Consider the following 12,532-nt stretch of genomic DNA (forward strand, 5'->3'; position numbering starts at 1 on the left):
CCCAGATGGTTCATCCTACCTAGTATTCTCCCCATTGTGATAGCTGAGAAACTGAGACATAGAAAGGTTAAGTAACTTTCCCAAGGTCACATGGATACTAAGTGGCACAGTCAATCTTTGTACCTATTTATTCAGTTTGGCTCCAAATTTCAAGCTCTTAACCATGAATTGTGCGCAGACTCTGCTAGCCTTCTCCTTGAGACTTTATTTTAACAAAATGAAAGTGTAACAAATGGCTTCAAGAAGTTTCTATTAATAGTATTGATGTAGCCAGTGGATGAAGCTCAGTGGTAGAGCATCTTCCTGGAGTGCTTAAGCCCCAACACTTCAAAATATGAGAATACTGTAACCTAAAAAAAAAAAAAAAAAAAATTGTCTTGCTGATAGTATCAACCTCTTAATCCATCCTAATGCAATAAATTCTTCTAATTTAGTTATTTCTTCCCTACTGAGATGATATCCAGCTCAGAATAAGTCTGTTCTTGAGATACATAGGTAGGTCTGACTCTTGATTCACCGTTTCAGCCCCTCAGTAACCTCCCCTGACCCTCATGTTTCATTTACTTATTTGTTTGTTTATTTTTAGTGCTGGGATTGAACCTAAAGGGGTTTAACCACTGGGCAGTCCCCCAGTCCTTTTTCTTTTTTTTAACATTTTATTTTGAGTTACTTAGGGCCTTGCTAAATTGCTGAGGCTCAACTTGCAATCCTCCTGCCTCAGCCTCCAGAGCTGCAGGGATTACAGGCATGCACCACTGCACGCAGCTCCTATTTCATTTTCATTGTCACTCAGCTCAGAGACCAAGGACCCTGTCCATCTGCAACAGTACCTTCAATAACAACATGCTTTCTCCTAGAAATAGCTATCCAAAAGAAATTTCTAATCTCACTGGTGATAACAAGTGTACTCACCATCTCACTGGAGTAGAGGTTCATTTTGTGACGTAATGGAAGTTAAAATCTAAATAGCTTCATGGACCCCTAATTGTTACAGCGAGTCCCATCAAAAGACCACATTTTCTTGCCACCAGCCCTGTTGATCAGGAAGTAGATTCTATCCTTTTGTGAATAGCAAGATTGCATTGTTATATATGAACAAGAAACAACAAATTTTTACTGGACACATATTGTCTGCCAGGCAGCACCTAATCACATTGGATATAAAAACAAATCACTATCATGTTTCCAATCAGAGAGATAAATGCTAAGATAGAGAGCAGCAATATTACCTAGGATACACCACTGCTGAGAAGTAGGAAAAGCTTTTCAGCCCGTGAGATGCTTGAGTTGGTTCTGAAAAATGGGTGTGTGACAGTCACTCCCATGACCACTCCTGTATTAAAACTTGGCAGACTAAAATCTGATCAATTTCTTTTCGGAGCTACTTCATCACCCCAGGATATTCTGCTGAGGGTAGAGAAAGGGTTCTTAATTTCAAAACTTTTTCAAACCAGGTCCCGGTTTGAGGTTTAAAACGATATTCTTCAATCCTATACTATCAGGTTTCTCCCTATGGGATAAAACCGGAAGCTGCGTCCTTACTCAGCTTGGGTTTCAGTGGGTGATGACGCAGTGGCAACACACAGACACCAGGGGGCGATACAGTTTCACCGAAGAATCACAGGGACCTTGACTAAAAACATTCACAGTATCCTGGTACAAAGGTGAAATCCATAAATTAAAAGTTCTGCAAAGGAAAAAGAAGTGTTTAAAAAAAGTCTTTCTTCGAAAGTTTCCTGAATTACTATCAAGACTGCCTTTCAGCATTTGTGCACAGCTGGAATTTTTGCAATATCATTTGCAAAAGAATCACTTTTTATTTTTCTTAATACAGCTGCCTGATCTTTCCAGGCTTCTGTCTTGCAAATAATTTTACTTAACCACCCCAGCTAGCCAAAATCATATTTTTAGGATCTCTATCTTGCATCCTTTGCCGGACCAGTGGGGCTCTCTTCCCTCTGTGCCCATTCAGGGCTTCCAGCTGCCCTTGTGGCTGCTACAGCTGCAGCTTCAGTCAAGGTAATTCCAGTCGGGGCCTGTGTTTTGTTTCCTGCTTGGCAGCCACCAGGTGTCTGCCCTCCCTTAACCCCTAGGGATGAGAGATCAAAGGTGTACCTACATCTGCCTCCTGCCCAGCTCTTTAATCTGTTACATGTTCAAAAGGGACAAATGTGGTATTGTGCACTCAGGGAGGGAGGACAAATCAAGGTGGAAATGGGCTTGGTCTCAGAGAGTGTAAGCATGCTAAAATGATGTGGAGTATGTCTATCTGCATAGTGGCCCTGTCACTGTGGGCTGCTTCCTTTTAAAAGAACAAGAGTCTCACTGGTAGATGAAAGCCTCTTTTCTTCAATTGGAGGCCTACTAAACCCATTTAATGAACTACTGTATACAGACCCATTTGGAGATTACCATAGAAAATAATAAAGTAGTTGGCCATGTAACTCAGAGAGAGAGCATTTGCCTAGCATGTGTGAGGCCCTGAGTTGTGAGGCCCTCACAAGAATCTGGGTTCAATCTCTAGCACTGCACAATAAATAAATAAATAGAAAAATAAATAAATAAATATGAAAGTATAAGGACACTGATAGAGAGACTTGGGCTTATTTCACTAACAGGAAAAAAAAAGATGAATTATTAAGTAGAGCAGAAAAAAGTTTTAAGGAAGCCTCTTTGCAATGGAACTGCATTTTCCCTACATACAGGACTGAGTAAGTAGAGGACTGCATTTTTAAATAGAAAAGCAGATAAGGTGAAAGAAAACAATTCCAGAGGTCATGGTTATGGCAAGTGCAGGTTTTTCCTGACTCTCAGGACCCTATGGTGCCGTGGTTCTTTTTTCTAGTATTAAAGAATGGAGGGGGCTGGGGTTGTGGCTCAGAGGTAGAGAGCTTGCCTAGCATGTGTGAGGCACTGGGTTCGATCCTCAGCACCACATAAAAATAAAATAATTGTGTCGACCTAAAACTAGAAAATAAATATTAAAAAAAAAAGAATGAAAACCAGCTCACAGCTCATGATCTAATAAATTACTCCTAAACTTCAATTTAGAAATACTTTAAACAATTTGAGCACTCACAATTTTTTTTAAGACTCTCAGGAAACCCCCAGATTTCCCTCAAAGACATAAATGTGAGTTTTTTTTCTTCCGTGCATTCCTGCACCTGCTTATCCCGAGGCTCCCTCGTGCTTCTTCTACTTCCAAGGTCCCCCAAAAAAAGGGAGAATATGAGCACCTTAGTCATGTTTGAGGGCCTCCAAAGACAACAGCAAAACAGAAATAAGGGCCAAATAGTAAGTACCACTGTGTCCCCAGTTACAATGGCTAGGAGTTTTTACACTATGAGAGACAAGTGGCAAGTTGTTAACAGCTACAGTGAGAATGGATTCTTATCAGCTGCATCAAATATTTCATTCATCCACTTAGCAAATATTTATTCAGCACTTACTATGTCCAGACACTGTGCCGAACTTAGGAATTTAGCAAGGATCAAAGAGAGTCTGAGTCTCTGTTCTCAGGGCGTTTACAATCTAGAGGTAGAAACCGGTGTGAATCAAATAATCAGAGATGATTACTCTGAGGTAATTTGTGGGAGAACGTACTGTAAAGAAGGAAGTAGTCTAGAGGTCCGTAGAGAACTTCCCTGAGAAAATCCTCACGTATAAGAGCTAAAGGATCAGTGAAGAAGGGTGAGAAAAGGTACAGGTTATTATTCAGAGAACTGAAAGGGTGGTGTGCCCAGAGCACCAAAAGCTAAGGGCCGAGTTATGTGAAGTCAGAAAATTTAGACACAGTTGACTTTTTCATTTTATTTATTTATTTATTTAGGTCCTGGGAACTGAATCCAGGGGACCTTTACCACTAACCACATCCCCAGCCCTTTTTATTTTTATTTCAGGACAGGGTCTCTCTAAGTTGCTTAGAGCCTTGCTAAGCAGTTGAAGCTGACCTCAAACTTGTGATACCCCGCCTCAGCCTCCCGAATCACTGTGGATTACAGGCGTGCACCACCAAGTCCACTGACCCTTTGATTTATATGATACTAGCTACCATTACCTCAAAGTGTAGCAGCTTAAAAACAACCATTTGGAGGTTTGGAGTGTAGTTCAGTGGCAGAGCTCTTGCCTTACATGCAAGAGGCCCTGGTTCTGATCCCCAGCAATATTTAAAAAAAAACAAACAAACATAAATTTGCATGAGGTATTTAGGCAAAATTGAGCTGGGGATGATTCTTGTGTTCTCTTTTCAGCTAGAAGTTGAGGTATTTGTCAAGGTTCTCTAGAACCTCCTTTCTCTCTCTCTCTCTCTCTCTTTCTCTCTCTCTCTCTCTCTCTCTCATACACACACACACACATATATATACATATACATATATATATATATATATATATATATATATATATAATTTTTTAAAATTTATCACTGATTATGGAAATTGAGAAGTCCCAATATCTGCAGGCAAAGAGCTAGCTGGAGCCCCAGGAGAGCCAGTAGTACAGTTCCAATCTGAGTCCAAAGGTCATAAAACTAGAAGACCAGGAGAACACTAGTATAGACTGTAGTCCAAGTCCAAAGGCAAGAAACCAGCAGAGGGAGAGAGTTGTCCCTGCTCAGAGGCATTTCTGTTCTTTTCAGGTCTTCCATTCGGATGAGGCCTACCCACATTAGTGAGGACAATCTGCTTTATTCTATTTTTGAATCTACTGATTCAAATATTAATCTCATCCAGAAACATTATCACAGACACACCCAGAATCATTTTTGGTCAAATATCTGGTCACCCTATGACCAGCCAAGTTGACACACAAGCTAATCATCACAGCTGGACTGATCTCAGGCCTCCACAATGACATTATTCATGCTCCTGGCACCTTGGTTTCAAGGACTGGGAATATGGGCTCAGCAGTAACTATTGACTATAGTACCTACAGGTATCCCCTCCAGCCTGTGGCTTCAAGAATTCTAACATGTCAGAGAAAATGTCCCAAGAGACAGGAAGTCTTAAGGTCTAGGCCCAGATGGTGGCAGATAGTGGCAGAGCATCACTCTGCATTCTGGTGGTCACAGCAGTCAACAAAGCCTACCCACACCAAGGGGGAAAACAAAGATGCTGACTCTTGATGAGAAGAGTCAGCCACAGTTCCTCCTCTGCACATAGATATTTACATGCTCTCCAGGGCAAACTACACCTGCTTCACACACACCTACACATATCCTTATCAAGATCTCAAAAACCTCATCCCAAACTCAAGTTTGAGACCCATGTTCTTTGGGGGGTTTTATTGTTTGTTTGTTTGTTTGTTTGTTGTCTGTTTGGTTGGTAGGTTTTTGGTTTTTGGTTTTGGTGCTGGAGATTAAACCCAGAGGCACTTTACCACTGAGCTACATCCCCAGTCTTTTGAGACAGGGTCTGACTAAGTTACTTCAGGACTCACTAAGTTGCTAAGGCTGCCATTGGTCTTACAATCCTCCTGCCTCAGCCCTTTTTTAAATTTTTATTTTGAGACAGAGTTTCTCTGTGCTGGCCAGGCTGGTCTTGAACTTGTGATTCTTCTGACTCAGCCTCCCCAGTAACTGGGATTATAGGTGTGTACCACCATGCCAGCTTGAGAGATTCTTTTTTTGACCTATTTTTTTCTTCCTACAGTCTATATATAGGTTGTTTTGTTGTTGTTTTTTTGTTTTTGTTTTGTTTTGTTTTGAAATGGTATTTAAATCATTCTGCTTGGCTGCCTCTTAACTAAAATTGATGATCTGGGGCTGGAGATGTAGAGGAGTGGTATAGCACTCGGCCTAGTGTCATCAAGGCCATGGATTTGATCAACAGCATCACATACAAATAAAAGTAAATAGAAGCTATGAGCATATTAGGTATATTTTTAATTTTCCATGTGACTACAGGTGATAATGCTGCCAAATTTCCTGCCACTCCATAAAAAGGTTGCCTTTTCTCCAGCTTCCAATGACAATTTCCTCCCCAGCCTCCCAGCCTCCCAGCCTCCACTGATCATCTCCTATGGCCTCACAGCTCCTGCTCTCTGCCTTACTGAAAGCCGAGGCTCTGCCGCTGTTCACTGCAGCATCTGCACATGGCCTCTGCCTCACTGAATCACAGGACTTCTAACCTCCCTAAGACAGGAAACAAGAACTGTCATTACTAGAAGGCTGGGCACAAAACTGGGAGTGTCACACCCTCTGTATTCTGATGCACAGAGCAGTCACAAAGCCTGCTGTTTCAAGGGGAGGGGCATAGTTTCCACCTCTCAATGGGAAGAGTGTGGAGGAATTTATGGCTGTTTTTATTCTGCTTTAGTTGACATCCTAAAGAGCTTTGCAGGTCACTTTAGGCCTGAAAAACAATGAAAAGTCACATAAAAGTTTTAAGGGGTGGAGAACATTCATGACCTTACTGAAAGGTCCCTACAACTGCAGTAGGGAAATGAGAAGAAGGATATTTTAAAATTGAATAGTTCTTTTTGAGACCTTCTGTCTCTTTTTTGGGGGGGGGGGAGGGGCAGGGGAAGAGGGCACCAGGGATTGAACTCAGAGGCACTCAACCACTGAGCCACATCCCCAGCCCTATTTTTGTATTTTATTTAGAGACAGGGTCTCACTGAGTTGCTTAGCATCTTGCTTTTTGCTGAGGCTGGCTTTGAATTCACGATCCTCCTGCCTCAGCCTCCCGACCCACTGGGATTACAGGTGTGTACCACCACGCCTTGTGAGACCTTCTTTCTCTATCTGTACCTCATCATACAGATGAGGTACAGGAGGATCATGAGTTCTAAGCCAGCCTCAAATAATTATTTGGCCCAGGATTATGACAGTAGAAACAAGAGAAATACAGATTCTATCAATAGTTGTACATAAAATTGATTAGCTAATATTCCTTGATATTCATTTAGAACACAATCTCACTTCCAAATAGCCCATAAAAATCCTTGGCGACTTTGCTTATATTGCATTTCTGAAACACCTAAATATCTATTGCAGTTTACATATGTTATCTCCATACATCGATCTTTACTAACCCCCATAAAGACCAGCATTCTGAGTGCTGGCCATGATGGTACACACCTCTAATCCCAGCAGCTCAGGAAGCTAAGGCAGGAGGATCACAAATTCAAAGCCAGCCTCAACAACTTAGCAAGACCCTAAGCAACTCAGCAAGAGTCTGTCTCTAAATAAAAAATAAAAAGGGCTGGGGATGTGGCTCACTGGTTAAACATCCCTGGATTCAATACCTGGTACCAAAAAAAAAAAAAAAAAGACCAGCCTCTGAGTAGAAAGACAGTAGTTATTACAGTGAGATCCAAGCACTCTGCAGAATAGTGGCCACAATTTCAAGAGCATACTTGAAATTTATTTGATGGGAATGGTCACTTCTTCATTCATTAAAAGGAAATTACAGTAGCAGACAAAACAGGTCCCTACTTTCACTCTGCCTGTATTCTAATGAGGAAGACAGTTGTAAACTAGGAACCAAAAGCTGAATTGATGAAGTAGTTTGTTTGTTTTTATGCTGTGAATTGAACCCAGAGCCTTGTTTGCATGTGAGGCAAACAATCTACCAACTCAGCTATATCACTGTCCCTAAAATAGTTTCAAATAGAAGTAACTGCCACTAAATGACCAAGAATTAGGACAGAAGGTAATCTCTGGGGGCAGCTCTAAATAAAGTAATCAGGAAGGACTCTCTAAGGATGTAGCATTTGAATTCAAGTCTGAATGAAGAAAATGAGCTGATTATAGAAAGATTCTACAGATTTGGGGAGAATATTTAAAACTGGAGGGAGCCCTGGATAGCTGGCGGAAGAAAGGATCTAACATTGCAAAGCACAGAGAGGAGATCATATGGCTAAAGCATCATGTGAGATTAAGTAAACTAGTACAGAAATAGGTAGGAACATGTCACATGGGGCCTCCTTGACCAGGATTAGAAATTTGCTCTGTATTGCCCGGCATGACAGTGCACACCTGTAATCCCAACAACTCAGGAGGCTGGGGCAGGAGGATCATAAGTTCAAAGCCAGCCTCAGCAATTTAGTGAGACCCTAAGCAACTTAATAAGATACTGTCTTAAAATAAAAAATAAAAATGGGGGCTGGGGTTGTGGCTCAGTGGAAGAGTGCTCGCTTTGCATGCATGAGGCACTGGGTTCAATCCTCAGCACCACATAAAAATAAAATAAAGATATTGTCTCCCCCTAAAATTAAAAAATAAATATTAAAATAAATAAATAAAATTTAAAAAGGCAGAGGATATGGCTCAGTGGTTGAATACCCCAGGGTTCAATCCCAGGTAACAAAGAGAAAGAAATTTGCTCAATATTTTAACAACAGTGGGATGTCATTAGAGGGTCTTAGCCCTAGATATTCATATTTCAACATGAATTATTTTAACCTAACCCTTTCTCTTTTGAATTCTTTTAGATCAGTTGAAATTCACCAGTGGTAAAACATTTGCCTAGTATGTGAGAGGCCCTGGGTTTAATCTGCAGCACAGAAAGAAAGGAAGGAAGGAAGGAGGGAAGGAAATATTAGGGGAAAATACTAGGAAAGAGGTCATAATAGTTTTGGAAATGCAGAACCGTTGCAGAAAACACACCTGGCTAGCGATTGCTTCTGACTTTCAAGAAGATAATGAACAAAAGGTACACAAATGTCTGCAAAGTCAGGAATTTTGCCATATTTGTAATAGTGGTCCACTTCATGGTTTGAATACAACCCTTGCTGCTCTGCTACAGAGGCTTTTTTTTAAAAGGATGTGTTTTTCCCTCAGCTCTCACTCCCAAATTAGCAAATGAATTTCAACTCCCCTCCCCCCTCCTATCGGGGCACACCTAGAATGCAGCCTTCAAATCACCTCTTTGTTCCGCTTGATGGGCAGAATCACAGCCTCTGAGTCAGGAGTCCCCTGTGTTTCTCCTTTACTGGCAAAGCAAAAAACTTCTTTTTCCTTTTTCTCAAAACTTTGTCTTCATTATTGAATTGGTGTTGGGGACAAGGGTGGAGCTTATTGAACGTATTGAAGATATCAAATTCAGGGAAGAACAGTTAAGTTCCTTTATCTTTTTATCTTTTCTTGTTTTTCTTCAGCTCAATGTGAAGACTTCGGTGAGGGGGTTGGTAGGACCATTTTGTGTGTGTGTGTGTGTGTATATATATATATATATATATATATATATACACACACACACAAGGCAAGCAAAACCAGAGAAAGATAAGTAAAAATGTAGGACTTTTTACTTCCCAATGACTTGACTACTTTTTCTTTCACTTCACTACCTTTTTTTTTTTTTTTTTTTTTTTTTTGGATACTGGACCTCACTACATTGCTGAGTCTGGTCTCATACTAGTGATCTTTCTGCCTCAGGTTCCCAACTGGCTGGGATTACAGGCATGCGCCACTACCTCCAGTACCAAGGCCAGCCTACTCTTGACATTCTTTACATTTGCTGTGCCTGTGTGGTGTAAGGGCTACACAGCTCTGTGGCTGGTGCATTTCTCTTGACAGCTCCACGTTCAGGGAGGGGTATTCATGGTGAGGAAATTTACATAGTCTTGAAGCTGATAGAGATTTTAATTGAAAAAAATAATTTATATATATGTAAGGGTCCAGCGGAGCGTCGGAGAAAGAGACCACACAAGAGACTGGCTCCATGCAATTGGCAAAAGGGGATTTATTGGGGATCCATTCCAGCGCGCTGGGGCTCCGTGCTCACTCAAGAAGGGAGAGCAGCCCAGAGCCCAGAGCAGAGGTCGGGCAGAGCTTAAGTACATTTTTGGGGGAGGGCGGGGGGGGGGGGCTTTGCATACATCAGAACAAATCATCATGAGGGAAAATTGAACAATAACTCTGAGACGTGATTAGCACATTCATTGGCGGGAAGGGGGGGGGGGATTGGTCACTCCTAAGTGGGGTACACATTCAAACTGATTGGTTCGGGCCCTGTGACAAACTGCACAGGGCCCTAGGCTAAATGGCCATGGCCAGTAGGGCGTTGTTTTAACTATCTCAGGAATTTCAGGCTCTGGGTGTAGCAGAGGAACTTTGCGATGCCCGGGTCTTTTACATGTTAATTTTGCAGTTTAGAATCAGCTTAGAAATTTTACCCTTACATATAGGTGAAGAACAGAATAACAGTAGATTGCATAAAATATGCAATGAAAATTGCCAGGCAAACTGGTGAACACTTGTAATCCCAGCAATTTAGGAGACTGAGGAAGGAGGATTGCAAGTTTGAGGGCAGCCTCAGCAATTTAAAAACACCGTGTCTCAAAATTATAAAAATAATTTGAAAAGGACTGGGGATTGTAGCTCAGAGGCAAAGCACCCTGTGTTCAAACCCAGTACCCCCCTCCAAAAAAGTAATATAATTAACATTAAAAATGTATGTAATAGCCAGGTGTGGTGGCACATACCTGTAATCCTGGTGGCCCAGGAGACCAAGGCAAGAGGATCACAAGTTCTAAGCCAGCCTCAGCAACTTAGTGAGACCCTACAACTTAGCAAGAACCTATCTCAAAATAAAACATAAAAAGCAGGGAGGAGGGTGGCTTAGAAATGTGGCTCAGCAGTTACACACCCTGGGTTCAAATCCTTGATACCAAGACAAAAAAAAAAAAAAAAAAAAGTATGTAATACAAAATAAGATTAGGATGTGGCTCAGTGGTTGAGTGATTCTGGATCCAATTCCCAGTACCAAAAAAAAAAAAAAAAAAAAGAATACATTTTACGATTTACTATTATTTGTGGATTATATGCTCTAGGAAAATTTATAATCAACATATGTACACAGAGGTGCACACTTTTTCCTCTGGGAAGGCCCTTGTTAGACATTAACCAGGCAGCATCAGCTCTACAAGAAAGATGAAATTCAGCAGGTAAATTAAAAGCAGCTTTTTTAGGAAGTCATAATGAATAGCAAAACTGCCTTTATATGAACATAATCTGCTAAAGTCAGTGTGTATTCTTGCTGGTACTGATTTGGTTTAGTGGTGTTAAAATGTTTTGTTGCCATTTAAATTAGAAATTCCTCCAGCTGGAAAGAACCAGAATTTCAACAAAATGAATAACTTGACCTGCTCAGGTAGACTGATCACTATCTAATCTGCAGGGAGCCAAAAGTTGAACCCCTCCATCCAAAAAAATGGCTTCTAACCCAACCACCCCAGTGAAGGAAATTACAAGATTGCACCACGGTTTTTTTTTTTTTCTTAGGTACGGGGGATTGAACTCAGGGACACTCAACCGGAGAGCCACATCCCCAATCCTATTTTGTATTTTATTTGGAGACAGGGTCTCACTGAGTTGCTTAAAAATGCCTCGCTTTTGCTGAGGCTGGCTTTGAACTTGTGATCCTCTTGTGTCAGCCGCCAGAGCCACTGGGATTACTGGCGTGTGCCATCATACCTGGCTTGCACAATGGTTTTTAATCACCTTATACATATTTCTTTTTTTTTTTTTAAGAGAGAGTGAAAGAGGAGAGAGAGAGAGAGAGAGAGAATTTTTTAATATTTATTATTTTTTAGTTCTCGGCGGACACAACATCTTTGTTGGTATGTGGTGCTGAGGATCGAACCCGGGCCGCACGCATGCCAGGCGAGCGCGCTACCGCTTGAGCCACATCCCCAGGCCCCTGATACATATTTCAACACAAACTCTGTCTCAAGGTGCACAGATGATCTCTATACCTAGTCTTAAATTGGAAGTATCAGACCCTGGTTTCCTACTGTTTGAAGTTTTATAAATCCATAACCCAGAAATATACACAGAAATAATCAAGGCCTGTGTCTTATCCACAAATATACCAGATCCCTTATTCAATGAAAAATTCCCCCAATGAAGACAGCTATGTGTTCTAACCAAGGAGAAAAAAAAAATAATTTGTGAGGTAGATAGTTGTACAACTAAGATCTCAAGCCAGGTGTGGTGGCACATGCTGTGGTTTGGGAGGCTGAGGCAGGAGGATCGCAAATTAAAATCCAGCCTCAACAACTTAGTGAGGCCCTAAGCAACTTAGTGAATTCCTGTCTCAAAACATGGAAAAAAAGGTGGGGCCTGAGGATATGGCTCAGTGCTTAAGCACCCCTGGGTTCAATCCCCAGTACCAAAAAAAAAAAAAAAGGCCAACGAAAAATCCAGTTCTGATGTATGTGTGTATCATGCAAAGAGTGGAGAAAAAGCAATTTGGGTCCATTATATAACTGCCGCTTTTTGTTTTTATTCAAGGTGTCATAAAACTGAGTTCTGCAGTTGAAGGTACGTTTTTACAACCACAAAATCGATAATGTTTTGCTTCAAGGTTGCACAGCGTGGCCTGTAGCTAGCAAGCTTCCGTGGCAGTGGTGTTTGACGCCATGTTCGAATTGCCAACTGTCGCCATTCCATCTGTGTTTCTCCTCGTTCTGGTCATGTTATGCCACAAGTCTCTTGGCCTTCCACAAGTGGCATTAACACTGCCCTAAGAGGGTGGTGGCATTTTGAAAGCATATATGTCTATTTGTATTCCCTTGTGTGATAGCCTCT

General features: G+C 41.3%; 1 protein-coding gene across 10 annotated transcripts in view; it reads left to right on the plus strand.

The window, feature by feature from the left end:
• DLGAP1 (DLG associated protein 1) overlaps positions 1-12,532 on the plus strand; it is a gene marked incomplete at both ends in the record, with an annotated part of 372,344 nt that overhangs the window by 230,292 nt on the left and 129,520 nt on the right. For 5 of the 10 annotated variants that reach the window (XM_081262743.1, XM_081262744.1, XM_081262748.1 and 2 more), the window contains one exon: positions 12,236-12,265. The exons of the other annotated variants lie outside the window; for them this stretch is intronic. In XM_081262743.1, the coding sequence (XP_081118869.1) occupies positions 12,236-12,265 (30 nt within the window). The remainder of the gene's footprint in view (positions 1-12,235; positions 12,266-12,532) is intronic. 10 annotated transcript variants of the gene reach the window in all.

The sequence above is a fragment of the Spermophilus citellus genome (genome assembly GCF_964194105.1).
Source record: "Spermophilus citellus genome assembly, chromosome: 12".
NCBI lineage: Eukaryota > Metazoa > Chordata > Mammalia > Rodentia > Sciuridae > Spermophilus > Spermophilus citellus.